The sequence below is a fragment of the Hemibagrus wyckioides genome, linkage group LG17 (genome assembly GCF_019097595.1).
Source record: "Hemibagrus wyckioides isolate EC202008001 linkage group LG17, SWU_Hwy_1.0, whole genome shotgun sequence".
Classification (NCBI taxonomy): domain Eukaryota; kingdom Metazoa; phylum Chordata; class Actinopteri; order Siluriformes; family Bagridae; genus Hemibagrus; species Hemibagrus wyckioides.
The window spans coordinates 697,946-720,688 of NC_080726.1; the positions used below are offsets into that span (position 1 = coordinate 697,946).

At 42.8% G+C, this 22,743-nt stretch overlaps 2 protein-coding genes across 4 annotated transcripts in view; both read right to left on the reverse strand.

Moving 5' to 3' along the window:
• Positions 1-2,334: 2,334 nt before the first annotated feature.
• ptbp1a (polypyrimidine tract binding protein 1a) lies at positions 2,335-16,788 on the reverse strand. Its single transcript, XM_058413637.1, has 16 exons — positions 16,714-16,788; positions 15,044-15,097; positions 14,607-14,637; positions 11,107-11,173; positions 10,783-10,955; positions 10,523-10,669; positions 10,050-10,205; positions 9,852-9,962; positions 9,391-9,571; positions 9,195-9,272; positions 8,919-9,052; positions 8,301-8,334; positions 6,630-6,722; positions 6,051-6,267; positions 5,773-5,850; positions 2,335-5,332 (listed from the first exon to the last, which is right to left on the reverse strand). Exons 1-16 carry the CDS (start codon positions 16,719-16,721, stop codon positions 5,200-5,202), a joined length of 1,695 nt encoding a protein of 564 aa, XP_058269620.1. The 5' UTR covers positions 16,722-16,788; the 3' UTR covers positions 2,335-5,199.
• A 1,256-nt stretch (positions 16,789-18,044) lies between these two features.
• Positions 18,045-22,743, reverse strand: part of palm1b (paralemmin 1b) — a 29,617-nt gene continuing 24,918 nt past the window's right edge. For all 3 annotated transcript variants that reach the window (XM_058414410.1, XM_058414412.1, XM_058414409.1), the window contains exons 4-7: positions 22,177-22,298; positions 21,354-21,423; positions 21,080-21,101; positions 18,045-20,234 (exon numbers count right to left, since the gene is read on the reverse strand). In XM_058414410.1, coding sequence (XP_058270393.1) covers positions 19,846-20,234; positions 21,080-21,101; positions 21,354-21,423; positions 22,177-22,298 — 603 coding nt within the window. In that variant the 3' untranslated portion in view covers positions 18,045-19,845. The remainder of the gene's footprint in view (positions 20,235-21,079; positions 21,102-21,353; positions 21,424-22,176; positions 22,299-22,743) is intronic.

The following is a 22,743-nucleotide window of genomic DNA, read 5'->3' on the forward strand; positions in this document are numbered from 1 at the left end:
CTTCATCTCAGACCCCTCCTCAAACAAGCTTCTTCTCAGACCCCTCCTCAAACAAGCTTCATCTCAGACCCCTCCTCAAACAAGCTTCATCTCAGACCCCTCCTCAAACAAGCTTCTTCTTAGACCCCTCCTCAAACAAGCTTCATCTCAGACCCCTCCTCAAACAAGCTTCTTCTTAGACCCCTCCTCAAACAAGCTTCATCTCAGACCCCTCCTCAAACAAGCTTCATCTCAGACCAGCTTCTTCTCAGACCCCTCCTCAAACAAGCTTCTTCTTAGACCCCTCCTCAAACAAGCTTCATCTCAGACCCCTCCTCAAACAAGCTTCATCTCAGACCCCTCCTCAAACAAGCTTCTTCTTAGACCCCTCCTCAAACAAGCTTCATCTCAGACCCCTCCTCAAACAAGCTTCATCTCAGACCCCTCCTCAAACAAGCTTCTTCTTAGACCCCTCCTCAAACAAGCTTCATCTCAGACCCCTCCTCAAACAAGCTTCATCTCAGACCCCTCCTCAAACAAGCTTCATCTCAGACCCCTCCTCAAACAAGCTTCTTCTTAGACCCCTCCTCAAACAAGCTTCATCTCAGACCCCTCCTCAAACAAGCTTCTTCTTAGACCCCTCCTCAAACAAGCTTCATCTCAGACCCCTCCTCAAACAAGCTTCATCTCAGACCCCTCCTCAAACAAGCTTCTTCTTAGACCCCTCCTCAAACAAGCTTCATCTCAGACCCCTCCTCAAACAAGCTTCATCTCAGACCCCTCCTCAAACAAGCTTCATCTCAGACCCCTCCTCAAACAAGCTTCTTCTCAGACCCCTCCTCAAACAAGCTTCATCTCAGACCCCTCCTCAAACAAGCTTCATCTCAGACCCCTCCTCAAACAAGCTTCTTCTCAGACCAGCTTCTTCTCAGACCCCTCCTCAAACAAGCTTCTTCTCAGACCCCTCCTCAAACAAGCTTCTTCTCAAACCCCTCCTCAAACAAGCTTCTTCTCAGACCCCTCCTCAAACAAGCTTCTTCTCAGACCCCTCCTCAAACAAGCTTCTTCTCAGACCAGTTTCTTCTCAGACCCCTCCTCAAACAAGCTTCTTCTCAGACCCCTCCTCAAACAAGCTTCTTCTCAGACCCCTCCTCAAACAAGCTTCTTCTCAGACCAGCTTCTTCTTAGAGCCCTCTTCAAACAAGCTTCTTCTCAGACCAGCTTCTTCTCAAACCCCTCCTCAAACAAGCTTCTCCTTAGACCAGCTTCTCCTCAGAGCAGACGATCAGTCAGACCAAAGAAATGGACAGGAACCAAGACACTAATATTTAAAGTTTCCTTCAGATTAAAAATATCAGATCTGTATTTATTGAACATCATATTAGTCAGAGTTCCAGCCTTGCTTGTGGTCTGATCAGAACATTAATTTTGGACCCAGAGAGCAACAAGATTACTGTATAAAACCATGTTATTACTACTGAAGGGAGGATGAAAGGATAGAGAATGTGATGGTCAGTCAGCTGATGTGACCTTTAAATCATTAGTGAAGGACTCCTAATGTGGACAAACAGATGGACAGGAGTGTGTTGTGTGAGGTCGTTAGGTTTAATGAGAAATCAAGAAAAATATCAAAATCTAATCAAAGACTGATCTCATGAAATGAGATTTCTAACTGAACCAGAAACATGATATGAGAATCCTCTCAGCTGTGGTCAGGCTGCTCCCCCTGCTGTAAAAACTAATTTATAAGTGACCACTCTCCACTTCCTGTGTGCTCAAGTGGAGAACTGAGAAGAACCTCTGAGGTTTTCACCATAACCTTTATTTATTACGGAACAAAAACCACAATCAATCAGACATGAACTCACCGGTCAGCTCAGGAAGCTCCGCCTCTGGTGCTAGTGCGGTCAGGGACATGGAACATGTTCAGCTAAAGGCCAGCGTGTTATGACTAATCCAACAAACGTCGGCTACTTCAGTCACACACAGGCAGAAATTCGACTGGGTCCAGTTCCGTTTGAGTGGAATGTTTTCTTTTGCTTCTCTTTCTCACTCAGACAGAACTGATGAAACCTTCAGAAGATCCTCTATAGTCTGGCCATGATCTTCATTTGTATAGACTTATAGAGCAAAAACTGCTGTCTCAAGAGACATGAGACATTACATCACCAACTACACCTCAGACTGACCACAACTATTCACCAAATACAGTCTAATACACACACAGAGAGAGAGAGAGAGAGAGACATCTACACTGCAGTAATGAGAAGAGTAAATAAATCATGAACAGATGTGAGTAAAAAGATGCAGAACACGGAAACATTAAAAAAAAAAAGCGAGAAACAGAAGGCGAGGCAAAGGAATGAAGGATTTATTGAAAGAATGAAGAAATGATAAAAGAAGGAAAGCATGGCTGTTTCCACATGAAGGTAGACAGGCTGTGATGGACACATCTTTAATATTCTGTGTAATACAAAACATAAATGCTCTACAACGTCCACTTTATCAAAATATACATAAAGACCTGATTTTCATCTCCATCACCACTGGGGGAGGGGAAAAGAAAAGAAAAATAAAGTGGGGGAATACGGCTCTGCCCTAAACACTAGAGTTCATGAGGACTGGTGTTCTTACTGGAACCGCAGCCATTACCCATCACGCAACACCAGTGGTGCAGTTAAGTGTGTAATGAAATAAAAGAGGATTCTGAGAACCGTTAGCGCGACCTCCAGCAAGAACACGTCTATCAAACACTAGCGGTTTGGGACCTAGCCTTAAACTCCACCCTCTCTTAAGACTACACATGTTTTGGTCTTTTTTTTTTTAACGATTAAAGGCATCTGAGCAAAAGGAGTCAAAACCATGGAAAAGGAATGTAAGAGCAAAAAACCACAAGTCTGACCAGCAAATAAAACACACACAGCCCCCCCCCTTCACACCCAAACACACTAACTGCCCTGACGTGTACACTACTTCTGCGACCTACAGAGCTAACGCTAACCTAGGTCAGTAGTGAGAGATGACCAGGTAAGGGGCGGGGCTTAAAGCACAAAGGTGGATTTGTAGATTTTTGTAAATGAGGATTTAAGTGGCAGTATGCTAATCTGGTGGTTATAAGCCATCGTTACTCATTAGTTATGTTAGCCTTGTAGATCTGACAAACCGTACACGCTAACATCACACAGCGAGGAGGTCTGGTGTGTGAACAATGTGAAAGCTGTGAATGTTTTATTTACCTCCAGGAATGCAAACAGATTCAACTACATAAACATAAAGTGCCCAAAAAACCCAACTTCATTAAGACATTAAGAGGTTTGAACAGGAAGTAGATTTGGCGTGAGGGAGGAAGTGTAAACACTCTGAAGATGGTGCTGGATATAATCGGTCAAGGCAGCAGGTCTGGGCTCCAATTACACTGATTTAAATCAATTTAGTGCTTTGTGCAGAACACAAAGTGAAGGCACAGGGGTCCATCTGCTCCTGACATCAGCCATATCAGTGTTTGTGTGTGTGTGTGTGTGTGTGTGTGTGTGTGTGTGTGTGGGGTGAAGTAAAGTGTAGTGATACAGCAATAACATGCAGCTCAACAAGATGAACTAAAAGGGGGTGGGGCTAAACCTAGAATAAACAAATCAAAATAATTCAAGAAGAATCCCAAACGTTTCCCTAGAACCACTCAGTCTGGACGGTGCGAGTGACCAAGCCATCCTCACCCTCTACACAGGACCTGCCCAGGATCAATACGCTAATTAACAGCCAGATAAACCAACAAAATTAAGACCAAAAGAATCACAAGGCGGGGCCTGATATGCAAATGAGCTGGGTTTAAATGAGGAAAAATTATAAAAAGGTCAAGTTTAAACTGATGAGGTGAATCTCAGCGATGCCTGGACATGTGATTAATGACCAAAAATCCTTTACAAAATAAATCAATAATCTGTAAAGAATTAAATCTGGGATTAATATTAATATGTAAATGAACCAGGAATAAAGCTGAAAGTCTTTCATTTACAAAACTCCTGTGAAGCACCTGAAGCTCCGATATAAAACTAATGAATTCATTCATGAATAATCAATCACTCGGCTGATTGAGGCACTTTAACCTGAATTTGTTCTAAAGATACAAATCTCTTTTATACAAAAAACCACCCAAAAAAATCTTAGCAGAAGTAAAATTCCCCCCTTCACCTATACCTGTGATCCTTACAACACAAACCAACTGCTGAATAATAAACAAACCAATCAAAAAGCCCTAACACGGCTCTAATACGCAGATATATGCTAATGAGGGGGCGTGTCCTAGAGACTCATCTGAATAATTAACGTACAACTGAAACGGTTCTGCTAGCAAAACTATCAAAAGCCCTGAAGTGAGGAATCTTCACTCTGATTTTCCCCAGAAGAGGAATTTCTAGCTTTGTTTTTTTTTTTTGGAATATTGAAGATTCTTTATACCATAAAACAGGAAGAACACGAATATGCAAATGAACCTGCTTTATAAACCAAATCTGTCCTTTTTTTCTAAACACAAAAACAACTCTAGACTGGAAGTCTCCGAAATCTCCACACTGATTCAGATGATCTGCTTATAATCCACTACGTTCTACACAAACTCAATTTATAGTCAAATATCTGAGAAATAAGAATAAGTCTCCGCTCTGGGATGTGTGAATATCCCTCAAATCCAAATCTGTTCTTTTAGAAACCTGAAAAGAATTTATCACGAAAATCAACAGCTCAAGTGCGTCATCAGAGACAGGAGTACGGTCCAACAGGAAGTGACCATATAAGGCACTGTGTTTTTGAAAGGCAGAAACGAGAACAGTGATATATATATATATGGGTAGTTTTAAACGTTTCGAGTGGCTGTGTGTGTGTGTGTGTGTGTGTGTGTGTGTGTGTGTGTGTGTGTGAGATTGTAGGCACCAGGTGTGAACCAGGCAGCATGTATGATTGCGCAAAAAAAATTCCCCAGAATCCCCGTAGAAAAACAACCAGCGTATAGATATATATAGATATAGAGATATAGAGAGTGACGGTGATAAACAGTGATGATTACACTACAAATACATTTTTTTGCACCAAAAAGTTTAAGAAAACGTGCAAGATTACAAATTAAACCCAAATTAAAATATTGGGTTTCTTCAGGTGTGTGGATAATAAGAAAAGGAATGATGAAGTGTGTGTGTGTGTGTGTGTGAGAGAGACCCTGTGAGGGTCTCAGATGGTGGATTTGGAGAAGGAGACACGGAGGTGATGGTTCTCGCCCAGATTGTGATTGTGGAACTCTATCAGAGACTCGATGGCCTCCTCCACTGAGCCCAGCTGAATCAGCGCCATCTTGTGGTCTTTCCTGGTAGAACAGAGGGAAAGCATACACACACATCAGATAAAAGCAGTAAGTGTGCACCATGACTAAAGACAAAGTACAAACTAAGAGAAGTAAAAAGTACAGAATCAGAATACAGAATCCAACAAAATATAAATTAAATATAATACTATTTTAAAGAAAATAAAATAGTAGTAAAAGTTATATACAAAATTATTTTTTCTCTTTATAAATAAATAATAAAAAAACAATGTGATATGAAGCATATAATAAAGAAGCATTTATTTTTATTATATATATATATTATATATATACACACACATTTAAATTTAAATATAAATTTATATATATAAAAAAATAAACACAAACTTCAGTAAATATTTATTCATAAATAAAGAAATAAATAAATGAAACAGGAAGTGGTGATGAAGTGTAGGTGCAGAGGGTGAGTGAGGAGAACATACTGGAAAAACTTGAAGGCTTTCACTGTGGCTCCTGAACTTCTGAACAGTCCTTTAAGATCATCTTCACCAACAGAGGGTCTGTACACACACACACAATGCCAAGTGATGTGAATCTAAATTTAAATCAGCTCTACATTACATTAACTACATTCTAACATCAGTCTCACTTTAGGACAGAACTGGTACAGGACAGGTAGAGGGTGGAGACTTGGGGGATGTGGGACAGGTGAGGGGAGGAGACTTGGGGAATGTTGGACAGGTATAGGAAGAAGACTTACGGAATGTTGGACAGGTGGAGGGTGGAGGATGGAGGGAAGATGTTGGAGTAGTTCTTGGAGCCAGGCTTTTTGAAGCGGTGGAGAGGAGAGGTGGAGAAGTCTTTAGTGAGTCCCTGGTCCTCGTGTCCCTCTCGGGGCAGCTGCACTGTGGTGTGTTTGGACAGAGTCACACGCAGAGGCTTCCCATGCAGCTTCTGACCATTCAGGTAACTCATTGCTGACATACACACAATAATGAAACCCTGTTAGTCACTCGGTTCCTTCATCTACACAAGTCATCTTGTTCTCTATTCCTCCATTTCTCATCCTCGCTCACTATCCCTCTATTCCTATACTCCCCCTTTCCACCAGCTTATCCCACAACTCCGCGCCATCTCTCTATCCCACAACTCCGCACCATCTCTCCCCTCTTTTCTCTTCATCCCTCATTACCTACAGTATACTTCATCTCTCTCCATCTCACCCTTCATTCCTTACCCCTTTATCTCTTTCCATCCCCTCATCTTTTTCCTCACGCTCCATCTCTCACTCCAGTAAAGTCCATTTCCAGCTCAGAGTAGAATTAAAACTCATATTTACCAAGTTGTGCTTGTGTTCCGTCTGCCATCTGCACCAGAGCGTTCTCTTTCTTGTTGAAGAGGATCTTCACCCTCATCACATCGCCATACACACCTTCAACACACACATTAAGCTTCATTCAGTCCTAACACACAGAGATGATTAAATCAGTGGAATTCAGTGATTGTGTTACAGCATGCACTAAAACACAACATACATCAATCTGACCATCTCTCTCAAATTCTATAACTCTACACCTCAGGGTCTGATGGTATCATCCTGCTCTACATCCTGTCTGTAACTCAGCCCTGATGTCCAGTAGTTCTACATAAGACTGTACAGTCTAGAGCTGTGTGATCATGTGATCTGTTTTAAGACAACATGCAAATTAATAAATAAATAATACATGAGACATGCAGACGCCTAACATGGAGTTTAAAATGGGATGGTGTTCTTTAGGAACCGGCAACAAGATGCAACATCTCAGAAACCAAAAAGATCTCAGTGCTCCCTCTGGATGCACAAGCACACTCCAGATGTAGTGTCCCTACCTAGGGCACAACTCTAGCTAAGGGTTTAGAGCTTTAGCTCCATCCCAAATAACTGATCAAGAAACAGAAATATACACCGGTCAGCCATAACACTGAGCACTGACCGGTGAAGTGAATAAGACTGAGTATCTCCTCATCATGGCACCTGTTAGTGGGTGTGATATTAGGCAGCAGGTGAACATTTTGTCCTCAAAGTTGATGTTGAAGCAGGAAAAATGGACAAGCGTAAGGATTTGAGTGAGTTTGACCAAAAGGGCCAAATTGTGATGGCTAGACCACTGGATCAGAGCATCTCCAAAACTGCAGCTCTTGTGGGGTGTTCCTGGTCTGCAGTGGTCAGTATCTATCAAAAGTGGTCCAAGGAAGGAACAGTGGTGAACCAGCGACAGGGTCATGGACGGCCGAGGCTCACTGATGCACGTGGGGAGTGAAGGCTCAAGTTAATGCTGGTTCTGATAGAAAGGGGTCAGAATACACAGTGCAGCACATTTTGTTGAGCATGGGGCCGCAGACCGGTCAGGGTGCCCATGAGGGTTCAGGAATGGTTTGATGACCACAACAACCAGTTTGAGGTGTTGACCTGACCTCCAGATTCCCCAGATCTCAATCTAATCCAGCATCTGTGGGATGTTCTGGACAAACAAGTTCTTAGAGGACTTAAATGATCTGCTGCTAACATCTTGGTGCCAGATCCCACAGCACACCTTCAGGGATCTAGTGGAGTCCATGCCTCAATAGGTCAGGACTGTTTTAGGAGCAAAATGGGGACTGACAATATTAGGCAGGTGGTCATAATGTTATGGCTGATCAGTGTACATATGAAATTGACTTCTCAGGTGTGTAAACTTTTACACATGCCATTTTAACTTTACTGTATAAACTGTCTGGAATTGAAAGATTTGCATTTTGTTACTAAAAATGGCACACCCCATCATGTCCTGAACAAACTCTTTAATAAGACCTGAAGAGAATGTCTAATGAAAGTAGAAATGGTGCATCTTGTTGCTTATGTGCTAATCTGCTAACTTCAGCCCATCCTGTGTGATGTGTGCAGCTGCCTGAAGCTGATTGGTGGAGATACTGAGACAGAACGGTTATAAATATGAAACACAAAAAGAAGGAGATGGCAGTGATAACATACCGAAAAGAATAAAGAGGCATTGGGGCGTAACGCTCTTTAGAAACAGCAGAGGAAGGCAGCGAGGGAGGAAGGGAAGGGAGAAAGATCGGAGAAGTGCAGGTTCGACATTTCCGCAGATCCAAACAGAAGAACGTAAGAGAAGGAGAAAAAAAATCCAGGAGAGAACAAATGTGGGTTTGTCGTTCGTCGTCAATGGGGAGAAAAAAAAGCCAGGATGAGCGATACAGAGAGAGAGAGAGAGAGAGAGAGAGAGAGAGAGAGAGAGAAGGAAGAAAAAAAAACAGAAGATCAGGTGAGTACACACAGTGTTGCAGAAGTCACTAAAATTAAATGCCTTCACTAAGAGAAAAAGAGGAGAAACAGATTAACAATGAAACACAGGAAAAGGCAAAGAGACAAAATTATACAACTGAAACTCTGCACATGGTCAACACCTCAACTCATCATGGTCAGCTTTACGTTACTGCTGCTTTACTGTCCATCACATCTTATTTTACATAAATACTGAAGAAACTTTCCCAAATCCCTCATCAGTGAAATTCTGAACAATTCTGAGTCATTAAAACAGTCAGATCATTTATACATCACCTACACAACTACACAACAAATCACACACACCTCTGGGTTGAGGTTACTGACGAGCAGGACAGTGTGTGTTGTGGTGTTGAGGCCGGACAGCGCGAGTCGACCCGCGGCTGCAGCCGGAACCCCGAGAGACGCCAATGCACTGGGAATGCCGGGAAGAGACAGACCTGTGGACGAAAAGCCGAGAACATGAAACACACATCACTTCCTTTCTGGCATCTTTATTTAAAATACCGACCCCTCTCTGTTCAGCTGCACTGAAACTGACCGGAGGAGAATAATGACCTCTGATGGTGTGTGTAATCTCACCTGCAGCCTGCTGGAGAGTGAACGCGGGAGGGAAACCATGAGTACTCGCAAAAGGAGCTGCAGAGATTAAACCAGGGCCTTTGGGGGGGGGGGGGTAGATGGGGGGGGAGAGAATGAATCAATAATCTGTACTCTGAATCCTGTAATTAGTGCCTGCTGGACTTCAGTGATTTGGGGTAAACAACCCTGCTCTTACTGAAGGCGGTGGTGGCGATAGCCTGCGGTTCGAGCGAGGTCGGGCCGTCCCCCGTGGGCAGATCGGGCCGAGTGTAGTCTCTGCTCTTATCATTGTTGTACTTGACGTTCAGACTGCTGAGTTTGGAGAAGCTGATGCGCAGTGTACAGCAGGCATTATAGATGTTCTGTCCATCCAGAGACTGGAGGAAAAACACAGTGGGCTTCACACAAATCCAGATGATGTGAAATGTCCAGATGTGTAACGTGATGTGCAGATGTATGATGTGCAGATGTGCGACGTGCAGATGTGCAACATGCAGATGTGCAAGTCAGAGGTAAGGAAGAGACTCCTGGGCTGAGAGATGTTGAGTTTATGGTTACAGCAGCAGCTACTAATCTACACAATCACCGATTAAAGCACATTATCAGAAATAAAAGAAGTGAATCCACATGTTTCACACGGTGTGTCTGTTTTCTCACCAGCTTGGCGTGCTGAGCCGTCATGGCATCCGAGTACTGAACCAGAGCCTGGAACTGATTGTTTTTGGTAAAGGTGATGATCTTCAGCACCGTGCCAAACTTCGAGAAGATCTACTCCCAAATGAAGAAAAAGAATGAGTCCCGATACACGGCCAGTCTAACCAGTCGCTGTAAAGCTGCGTACAGGTGTGCAGTTACCTGGTGCAGAACCTCCAGAGTGACCGGGTAGAACAGGTTCTCCACAATCACCCTCAGTACAGGACTCTGACTTCCTGATCCTCCTGCCTCCACACTGCTGAGAGGCACGCTGGCCGTCTGAACCGCGTTGACTGCCTGCAGGGCTGCTTGAGCACGCTACACCAACACCACAGACATCAGGTTATAAACACAGTAATGTACACAACATAACACTCTTCTAATCAGCAGTGCAGAAAATTACAAAAGTTCAAAATCAACACACAGCTCTAATGGGCGGAGCCAAATACAAAAGGACGGGGCTAAAAACCTGGCAGGTTTCTGGGCCAATGGGAAGCTAGTGTGTGGTTTGAGACACACCCCGAGTGGACTACAAGGAGTGTGAGGGTGTTTATGTGCACTATACAGTGAACAAGACGTTTGGGACACAGCCATAGGAGAGAGGTGTGTGAATGACGAGGAGGATGAGGATGTACCACTTGGTTGGGCGAGTTGTCGGTCTTCAGCTCCTTGTGGTTGGAGTACTGCATGAAGACGGGATGGTTTCGTATGACGGGTGTGACGGAGGAGTAATAGTTCACCATTGTCTGAGCCGACTCCTCCGTGTTCATCTCCAGAAAAGCCTGGGTTCAAAGAACACACACACACACACACCACAGTCAGGACTGAGCTCAGTGTTCAGACTTAACCACTTCCCACTCACTAGTTAACACCTCCCCTCATGACACGCACGCACCTGGTTTTTGCCCTTGAGCATCAGAAGGTTGGTCACTTTGCCGAAAGGAAGTCCTAATGAGATGACCTCCGCCTCGTTGATGTCGCTGGGTAACTTTCTCACATGGACAACTCGAGAGGGGACGCCTGGACTCCTGATGTCCCCTTTGAACTTCTTACTGTCGTTACCGTTCGCTGGAGACACAAAGAACCATCAAAATACTAATCATCATCATCATCATCATCATCATCTTCGTCACAGAGATGACGTTCAGGCAGCTAGTTTAAATAAATGTTTAATTCTGCAGGGACTCTTATCGTGATAAAGACGTGCTGTAACACACACCTGCACCTGAGCTCATGATATAGGGGCCGTTAGAGACGCAGGAGGAAAAGAGTTCGTCAGATCCCCTCTGAAAACACACACACACAAATTAAAAACACAAAACCATCTACATAAATGACTTCACAAAACTAGACAAACTAAACAAATACAAATAAAACTGCCTGGAATAATACAGTTTATTTAAGAATGAACGCAAAAATACCAAAAAATAAATCAAACTAAACGAAAGTTAAACAGCACAAAAATACAGCAAACAGCTATGAGAAAGAATAAACTGCATAAATAATTGCGTTTTATAGAAAAACATATTTAAAAATTTAAGCCAATAAAACAGAATAAAAATAAAAAATCAATAAACAAAAGACGACGTTAAATTACTAAAATAATGACATCAATAATCAGTGACTGAAATGTTTGATGATGGAGGAGTTCTGTGGAAGGTGAAGAACTTTTAGAAACACAGACAGACCCAGACAGAGAGACACAGACAGACAGAGCAGTAGAGCAGTGTAAGATGGTGAGTGTGTGTGGGTCACATGACATGATGAAGAGAAGCGTTTCCTCTCCAGCAGCAGAACAAAGTCACGGCTGCCCCCCCCTCTCCCCACACTCGCCTGCCCCCCCCCTCTCTCCCCACACTCGCCTGCCCCCCCCTCCCACACACTCGCCTGCCCCCCCTCCCCACACTCGCCTGTCCCCCCCCTCCCCACACTCGCCTGCCCCCTCTCCCCACACTCGCCTGTTCCCTCTCCCCACACTCGCCTGCCCCCCCTCTCCCCACACTCGCCTGTTCCCCCCCCCTCTCTCCCCACACTCGCCTGTTCCCCCCCCCTCTCTCCCCACACTCGCCTGTCCCCCCCCCTCTCTCCCCACACTCGCCTGTCCCCCCCCTCTCTCCCCACACTCGCCTGCCCCCCTCTCTCCCCACACTCGCCTGCCCCCCCTCTCTCCCACACTCGCCTGCCCCCCCTCTCTCCCCACACTCGCCTGCCCCCCCTCTCTCCCCACACTCGCCTGTTCCCCCCCCCTCTCTCCCCACACTCGCCTGTTCCCCCCCTCCCCACACTCGCCTGTCCCCCCCCTCCCCACACTCGCCTGTTCCCCCCTCCCCACACTCGCCTGTTCCCCGCCTGCCCTCCCCACACCTCGCCTGTTCCCCCTCCCCACACTCGCCTGTTCCCCTCTCTCCCCACACTCGCCTGTTCCCCCCCTCTCTCCCCACACTCGCCTGTTCCCCCCCCCTCTCTCCCCACACTCGCCTGTTCCCCCCCCCTCTCTCCCCACACTCGCCTGTTCCCCCCCCCTCTCTCCCCACACTCGCCTGTCCCCCCCCCCCTCTCTCCCCACACTCGCCTGCCCCCCCTCTCTCCCCACACTCGCCTGCCCCCCCTCTCTCCCCACACTCGCCTGCCCCCCCTCTCTCCCCACACTCGCCTGCCCCCCCTCTCCCCCCACACTCGCCTGCCCCCCCTCTCCCCCCACACTCGCCTGCCCCCCCTCTCCCCCCACACTCGCCTGCCCCCCCCCTCCCCCCACACTCGCCTGCCCCCCCCCTCCCCCCACACTCGCCTGCCCCCCCCTCCCCCCACACTCGCCTGCCCCCCCCTCCCCCCACACTCGCCTGCCCCCCCTCTCCCCCCACACTCGCCTGTCCCCCCCCCTCTCCCCACACACTCGCCTGTTCCTCTCTCTCTCTCTCTACACACTCGTCTGTTCCTCTCTCTCTCTCTCTACACACTCGTCTGTTCCTCTCTCTCTCTCTCTACACACTCGTCTGTTCCTCTCTCTCTCTCTCTACACACTCGTCTGTTCCTCTCTCTCTCTACACACTCGTCTGTTCCTCTCTCTCTCTCTACACACTCGTCTGTTCCTCTCTCTCTCCCCACACTCGTCTGTTCCCCTCTCTCTCTCCCCACACTCGTCTGTTCCCCTCTCTCTCTCCCCACACTCGTCTGCCTGTTCCTCTCTCTCTCTCTCTCTACACACTCGTCTGTTCCTCTCTCTCTCTCTCTCTACACACTCGTCTGTTCCTCTCTCTCTCTCTACACACTCGTCTGTTCCTCTCTCTCTCTCTACACACTCGTCTGTTCCTCTCTCTCTCTCTACACACTCGTCTGTTCCTCTCTCTCTCTCTACACACTCGTCTGTTCCTCTCTCTCTCTACACACTCGTCTGTTCCTCTCTCTCTACACACTCGTCTGTTCCTCTCTCTCTACACACTCGTCTGTTCCTCTCTCTCTACACACTCGTCTGTTCCTCTCTCTCTCTACACACTCGTCTGTTCCTCTCTCTCTCTACACACTCGTCTGTTCCTCTCTCTCTCCACACTCGTCTGTTCCTCTCTCTCTCTCTACACACTCGTCTGTTCCTCTCTCTCTCTACACACTCGTCTGTTCCTCTCTCTCTCTCTCTACACACTCGTCTGTTCCTCTCTCTCTCTCTACACACTCGTCTGTTCCTCTCTCTCTCTCTACACACTCGTCTGTTCCTCTCTCTATACACACTCGTCTGTTCCTCTCTCTATACACACTCGTCTGTTCCTCTCTCTCTCTCTCTCTACACACTCGTCTGTTCCTCTCTCTCTCTCTCTCTACACACTCGTCTGTTCCTCTCTCTCTCTACACACTCGTCTGTTCCTCTCTCTCTCTCTCTACACACTCGTCTGTTCCTCTCTCTCTCTCTCTACACACTCGTCTGTGATATATTCACGTCACTTTAAATCATCATGTTTAATAAAACCATATAATGAAGTGACAAAGCTCTTCTCCTGACTGTTTATTATTTAGGTTTGTTTATTTTTTATTTATTAATTCATTTATTTGTTTACATTTTACTTATTTTTTAATTGTACTTTTATATATAATGAATTAACTTAATAAAAGCTTTTTATTTTGAGCATTTATTTTATTTAAAATGGTTTATTTGTATTTATTTTTTAACAGTTATTAGTTTAATGATTATTCTTCATCATTCTCATTTAAAGTGAATTTTAGTTAAGTTTGTTTATAATAAATCTGAGCTCTGAAGTCGAGTGTGTAAGGCAGAGACGTCTCGTGTCCGGTGGTGATGAGGATGATTTTGCTTCATCGCTCACAGTGGAGCAGGAAACTCCTGAGAGTAAGGAAACACAGCTGCACCTGAACAATGCGAGAGCGTGTGAGTGTGTGAGAGTGACAGAGAGAGTATCAGAGTGAATGCTGGATCTCCTCTCAGCTCTGAGGAATCTGACTCCCTGCTGCCTTCATGGCCTTTTATTAATTTTCTGACAGGAACCAGGAGCCTGAAGCCGACACCCCCTCACGCTCTCGCAATCCCTCTTGCGCTCTCTCTCGCTCTACCTACTATCTTTACACTACTTTTAAACCATAAACACACTGCTATTTTCTTTGTACTATATATAAAGCCAGAGCTGCTCTGATGCTGAAGCTGGTAAAGGACAGGTTCTAAATAATTCTGCAGAAACTCAGACACAGGTACGATGAGGGAACAGGGGGACGTACCTTCGTGCCGACTGTTATATCATGGACACCACTGGAAGAGAGGAAATGAAGCAGAGTGATTATACACAGCACATCATATATATACACACACAGACTAATCTTAAAAGAGGAAATAAAGTTTTATCTATTCATCACTTATCAAACATGGCATTTTCACTGTGTCAAGCTACTGAAAGACTGAACACTAATCACATCACACTACACCCCCCACACACTAACATCAGAGCTGGATTAGATCAGATTATCTGACATAACTGTGTGCTTTTCCTGAGGAATGTGCAAGAATCTAAACTATGATCTTAAGGTCAGAGAGCAGTACAACGGTGTGTGTTTGCGCGCGCACACACACACACACACACACACACACACACACACACACAGAGAGTAATAAGACAAGCAGAAGATTAATAGTTTACTGCTGAAGAAGCACAACTCACTCAATGTCAGTGACGTAGCTGGATCCCAGAGGATACAAATCCGTCTCTAAACGTCTGCAAAAACAGATAAAATAAATACACCATTAATAAACAAACAAACAAATCTAATCTGCAGAGAAGCTGAGTTCTGGAGTCTGACTGATTTCCGTATCCTGACGGTCAGACCACAAAGCACATCACACCGACCCGATCCGACTCGCTCATCAGCTCTCAGGCGTCCCGGGCACCATAGCAACATCACACGATCGAGCGAGAGCCCATCAGCAATCAATAAATGAATTCATTTCACAACTGAAGGAGAATTTTGGCTACACGAAACATCTCTGAATATTAATGCACACATAGTGCATAATGAATATCCACAACCTCATTACCTCATTCTTAATGAAGGACAATGAGTTGGAAGCACAAGTTTCATTTATTTACCCTCAGGAATGATAAACACCTACACAAACACTCTCCTGCTCCGCTGCTGTAGACCCTACCCTAGTGCACTACCTCCAGTCTCTTTTCAGGACAAAATACTACATATTTAAGTACATTTGAAATAAAGCTTTCTTTTAAAGAATGTACAAATGTTCACATACATTATAAATAAGCCACATTTATTTATTATGCTCTTTCTACGACAATGAACGAATGCTTCAGCGAAAAATCAGGATAAAAAGTGGACTTTCCCTTCAGCTGTGTAAACATGAGTGTAAACAGAAGTGCAGATTATTTTCCCTGATGGATTAAAACAAGCAGGATGTGTTCATAATTATATAACACTAGTGTCTCTCAGATATTTATTACTACCATCAGCAGTATTAGTAATAACAGTAATAATTATAATAATGTTAGTTTCACCGTCACACTGTGTGGATGTTTTTTCACATATTCATGACATCATACTGCGCCGCCCCTCCCATGATGGGGTCATATACACTAAACTACATGACCTCTGACCTGCTGATAAAACCGAGTGAATCTGAGCTGTACAGAATTTAAAGACAGAGTGGTGTTAAGTGTGCTTATGAGAGAGAATTTTAGATAAGTGAGTTGTGAGTGTTTAAACACAGCTTTAGCAGCCCAGGGCAGTTAGCTAGCTAAATTAATCCAGCTCACTTAATTCTTCAACAGGTAACAACTAATTGTACAGGTGTTCCGACTTACTGTTCGGTTAAACACATATTTGCCAGGTTAACGTGTTTTATTCATGTGCTTTCAGTTTAAAACTGATAACAGTGATCAGAATCTTCAACAAGTTGCTGATGTACAAACTTGTGAATCGTGTCGCTTCCGCGTTACTGATGTCCGCCTGTATTCCGACCAAACCTGACTCCTGCGCACAGATTGGTTACAAAAATCCCGCCTTCGGGGCTCATCCTGTTGGGATTTGCTGTTTCCACGTAACTTGGACCAACTAACCAGTCACAGGACAGGAGGCGGAACTTATTAGAATACGGGTAGGATTTTAAAAAGCACTAACGTTACAACCCGGACATGTTGCTAGCCAGCTTGTTTCAAAGAAATGTTTCACACTGAAATTCTACAGCCGCATTTATTCATCTGTACACTTCGAATTAAAAAACCATAAGAGGCGAACAGGTAACCATCAGAAATACAAGAGAAGGTGTTTTTACAGACACTTTTATGTCTAGAAATGTCTTTTCCCTCACAGCACTTACCCGTCCATGGCACTTTCAGGTTTGCGGAATCGCTAACGAGGCTCGCTACAATCCTTTATAGACTCACAAAATGGCGGACTGCCGCCACGGCGCTCTTTGATTGGTCAAATATCCGAATGAGGGCGGGAACTAAGACACAGTCTGTCAGAGGGATTGGACACAGTGGTTGTCACTCTTAAAAAGGCGGCCTAAAAACTTTTCGGACTAAAGTTCAGCATTGCTAAGTCAGTTTATCAGCTAAACGACTTGAGCTAATTCCCTCTGATGATGGCTATTAATTACAATACAACGATCTAGTGTTTCCCAATCTACACTATACTTTCTTTTCTTTAATGGGTAAAACTCTGAAAAGGGAACAAAAATGTGTATTTATGCTGTGTATTATTAATAAAGCTCAGAACTCAATGTGACAAAGGAAACCCAAAGGAAATGACCGATCCATTCAGAATTCCTAATAATAATAAAGATGAAAAGGTTTCAACTGACCTCAGCACGTCATCGTCTCAAGATGGCCGCTGATCTTCAGCAGGAAATAAATTAACACTTTACTGCTTTAAATGAGTTTATCATACCATAGATCAACAGTCTATAACTTAGACCATACAGCTTGTTAGTTCTGAGAAGGTTAATACATTAGAAACTTAAGATCACTAACGATAGCGGCTTCATGTCCGTGGGTTTTTTTTGTTTTGTTTTTTTTTTTTACCAATTTTTAGTACAAAGGAGCTGATATTGAAAATAATGTCATTCCAAGCTCAGATTTTAAAGCAGCATTAGTTTCTAACCAGCGATTATGTAAATAAAAAGGGTAATAAAATGTGGATGTCAGCAAAAAAAACTTTCATATTCTTAATTACAAGAACCTTGAAAAAACATCAGTAAAGTTACTCAAGTGTGTTTTCTGGTAAAATGAAACTTGCAGATGGTTAATAGTCTCGTATTAAATAAAGCACTGAACAGTTTTAAACACCAAAACGAGGCGAAGAGAAGAGAATCAGGAATCTGAACACTCTGAGTGAGTGATGATGTTGCTATTGCATCATAAAATGCAGGAGCCAATCAGTTTCCAGTATGCAAATTCAGGACAAGGTACACTGTTTCCCAGGTGAAGTGGATGGGGCATGTAGAATTAGCATCTCCAATAATATTCACATTGAATCTTTCAGATTTTTTTGTGGAAGCATGAAGATAAAGAAGTTTATTAATTCCTGTAGAACAGATGGACGTGTGGTTGGACCAAGTGGAACGTTTTTGTTATATGTGCATGTCCAGTGGTGTTATTTCAGCATATTCATAGTGTTTTGAATGAACAGGAAGGACAGCAGCCATCATAACACAACAGTTTTTATTTGTGTTTTCTTCCTGAATCAAGTACGTGGACCACAGCAGGAAACAATCGAGAACGAAAGACAAGGTTCCATAACCCACAACAACAGAACCAGAAACATCACGATGACACAAAGAGTGGTCAGGTTCCATCTTTAGAACTAAAACCAGTCCCAATGGGAAGAGATTGGGACGCACCCACAGTGGACTGATGATGGTGTTTATGTGCACTACATAGTGAATAAGGTGTGTAGGTTTGTAACAGGTAAGAACAGGCAGGAAACAGGTAAGAACAGTGTTTTGTTGTGAAAACAGGTTTTTAGTGGCCTTTTATATCATGTGTGTGTCATTAAGCATAATAAACAATACGTCACATTTATTTACACACATCTTTTCCTACCGTGTGTGTGTGTGTGTGTGTTCTACATCCTCACAGTGGTCTGAGATGATCAAACATGAAATAAAACACAGGATACATACATTATAAAAACATAATAGCTCTGTAATATAATATTGGAGAATGAAACTATAGCTCAGAGAGAGAGAAATGTTCAGATTGAGATGTCCTTCATACTTCTATTTAAAAATAAAATAAAGTGAAATGACACCAAACTCCGCCCCTTCTGTCCCTTATGTCCGTAAGCACATAAGATTACATAATGAAAATATAAGTTCATATTTATCATATATTTAGAAATGTCGAGACAGAAATATAGAAAAATATCAATAGAAATAAAAAAAGAAGTAGAAACTGAACAACATACAAATACATTACATATATAAATACAAACACACAGAGGAAGTGCGGCCAGACGGCAGTAATAACATACAGTGAAAAAATCGCAACACTAACGCTACTTTCTAATCTTCATATTGCTAATATATGTTAATATTAATAACTTCTCATATTAGCATCATTAATTGCGGATGCTGTTATATAAATTCTCACCAACTAAACAACCCGTTTCTGTGGTATTTATCATTTTCCTGACTTCACACTCGTCAATACGATGCTACCATGCTAACTGAATCACTGGTTGATGCTTAGTGTTGAAAAGTCTAATTTTATTCAAACAGAATCATTATTTTTTTAGTATCTGAGGTAAATGTTGCTGTTCTTGATGGTTCTGAATAGTTTCCATGGTTACTGCACCTTTACAATCTCCATATAAAAGATAAGATATGATATAAAAGTTACTGATTAGCATCATTGGCAGTAGATGGTGTTTTTGGCAGTAACAGTGATGCTGCTGCTGCTATAAGCAGTGCTAACAGTGAGTTTAGTGAGTTTATCATTAGAATAAAAATGTTAGCATTATCACATACGTAAGCCTTGCTGTCACACCAATGCTAAGTGAAATTAGTAACTTCAGCTTTTCTGGGTCTTTTTTTAATCATTCCGATGTTCCGGACAGATCGACCTCGCATGTGGGCTTTAACACACATTTGTCTTATTCGTATAAAAGACTGAAGTTAGCGAAAAAATAACTATGCTAAGGGTATTATTATTATCAAGGCCAACAATGATATCATTTCAGTTAGCATTATCAACAATGCTAAGAATGATGTCATTATGTGATTAATGATGTCTCTAGCGATGATGTCAGCAGTGATGTCATCGCTAGCACTGTGTTAACAATACTCCGACTACGATAGCATTAATGATATGTTTTTCATGTTCATTGTAATTTTTTCCAACATTTATATGAATTACTGCGTTGTCAGCAGTTCCTCTCTGGATTTTGTATTTTTTTTTGTAATATTTAGTATTTATTTTGAGTAAAAGTTTAGACCCCCCCCCCATGCTCACATGATGGTGCAGCACTTGCATGGCTGCTTTTCTTTCTTGACCTCGTCCCGTTTGGCCTCGTCTCCGCTCGGGGCCTCGTCCTGTTTCTTGTTGTCCGGACTGGAGGGGGCACCATTCAGGGGAGCTTTCTCTTCGTTTTTTCCGTCCTCTGTGGCTGCTTTGTTTTCGCTGTCCTCGATGACAACGAACTCTGCCTTCACAGCATCCTCGATGCCCAGCACCTTCTTGGTCTGGTCCTCGTCCTCCACGTTTTTGTAGCCCATGAACACCATTGTGACCGGGTGGTCAGCGCTGGCGTTCTCAATGGCCTTCGCGTCTAAATTTGTGCACTCCAGCTTCGCCTCAATGCCAGTCACCTGTCTGGTTTTAGGGACGCCGTTCTCCACTGGAAACGAGGAAAAAGTGTATGTGATCAGCTGAGCTTCTCAAAATTCCACATGTTTACTTTCCCATACTCTACGTTTAACATTCAACACATCTTCACTGTGCTAACAGTGTGTTAGAACTCAATGCTAATAGAACTGTCTGGTTTCCATGGTTACTGAGACTTTACAAACTTCTCTATAGACGATTTCCTGAGCCTCAGTTATATGTATATGTGTTCTGTTCATGTTTTGGTTATCCTCTGAGCCTTGGTCCCACTCTATGACTACATGCTAGCTAGCAAAAACCATCATCCAGTGACAAAACAAGGATGACTTTTAAGTTATTTGTGGCCAAAGCTGAGTCTGAATATCAAGAGAATCTAATGTTAGCTCTGATTTATCTCTTTAGCATTATTATAACTTTTTATAATTATTATAACAAATATTATTATATTATTAAAACAAATTATAACTTGTAAGACAAAAGCAGAACAACAAAAGAATGTGTCAATATATTGCTGTTGTTTTCCCTGACTGAACATAGAAATAATTTTTTTTAAAATAAATGATCATATTTATTTATTTTATTTCATTTTTATTTTTATATTATATTTATATTTTTATATTTATTTTTTATTTTATTTTATTATTATATATGATTTATTTTATTATTTGTATTTAATCAAAACATATTCAATGAATGAATGATAGTGTATATGAGCATACTCAAAACACTAGAAAGGTGAAAGAAACTGCTTTCAAAATGACCTTTCATTGGTGATGCATAAATAAATAAATAAATAAATAAATAAATAAAAAAAAAAAAAAAGAAAGAAAGAAAGAAATATAAAAGAAAGTGAAGTACCTTTTCCAGGAGCATCAGACGTCTGAAAGAGGAAAGAAAAAATGTTTACTGTAAAATAATCTGGTTTTAAATCAGCAATCAACCACTTCACACTGATCCGGTTGATTAACCTATAAAATAACGAGAATAAATAATAAAATAATTCATCATTACACAGCCTTCTTTCCTGCTACAGTCATGCGAATTATTTGCTAAAAACATATTTGCTATAACTTTATTAATATCAGATGTTAATATATTAGTCTCTTACAAAAAGGAATAAATAAAGACTTACGTTAATAACGTCGGTGCTGGACTCAGACGCAGGAACTCCGGTCTCCAGCTCCTCAATCTCCTGCTCCAACCTGCAGCACATTACAACTTGACACTGATGTCATAACACACACACACACGTCATAACACTGCACAACGACCTGTTATAAACCCTCGGTTCTGATGTGAGAGAAGAGAAAAGAGCGAGAGAAAAAACACAAAGCCTCTTTTCACATAATCCTGAGTGAGAGTTCAGTGAATTTCCTCTGGAGGTATTATTACTGCTCACTGTACCTCAGTCTGTAAACTAACACTGACTCGACAGATACTGACTAAATACTCCAGGACATGGAAAACTAATGCCGTGTGAATAGGGCTTTAGACTCCTAAAATAAACAGAGTTTTTTAGTTGGTCTGATGTTAGAGATTCACTTCATGTTTAAAAAAAAAAGACTTTTATTTAGATTTTTTTTTTTTATGAACAAATGAGACAATTCTCCTCATCTGTAAGTGGACTTTTCTGGACTTTTGTAAATGCTTCTTTGCAGTCATCTCAGACTATATCCGGCTGGTTTATGTAGGCTGTAGTGGACAGATAATGAAAAAACTAAGCAATAATTAAATATTTATATGTTCAGTAGAGTAAAATACTAATCCAGCACTGCAGCGGACACACATGGGTTAGTCACCGGGTAAAATATTTATGCGTGTGGATCCGAGCAGTCATATCGTCCTCCACTCTTTTTAATAGAACAACATCGACCTCGGGCCCAAGCTCGGCTTTAAACCTCCATCATGTGTCTTTAAGAAGAAGACGGGTCGATAACTGGACCTGAGGAACCCACCTGAGAACGCTCTGCTCCAGGCCCAGGGTTTTAGCCTCGTCTTCCTGCAGCTGTCTCTGAAACTCGTTTTCTCCACTGGAGGGTGCTCCATCCAACAACCAGCGCTCCCTCAGAGCCTTCGACTAAACACACAGAACAGCAACAGCAAGAAGAAAAGAATAAAGAAAGTGAAAGCAAGAGGAGAAGAAGAAAAAATATAGAAAACCAACAAAGAATGAATGAAAAAATAGGAGAGCGAGCAGGACCAGTACAGTGTCTAATCTACTGGACATTAATGCAGTGTCCAATCTCTCTCTCTCTCTCGCTCCCTCTCCCTCTTTCTTCTTCTTTCTCTGTCTCTCTCTCTCTCTCTCACTCTCTCTCTGTCATTGATTAGCTCTCAGACAGTCGGAAACACGTAGCCATTAGTGAGCCATTAGTTTATCACTTTAGGACATTACACTAATGCACCACACACATCATGATGATGATGATGATGAAGAGGAAACGGTTAAGCAGGCGCCATTGTGAGAGCAGCAGTGCTGTAGTGGACAGGTCAACATTTTCACAACGTCCTGTCCAGCTCTC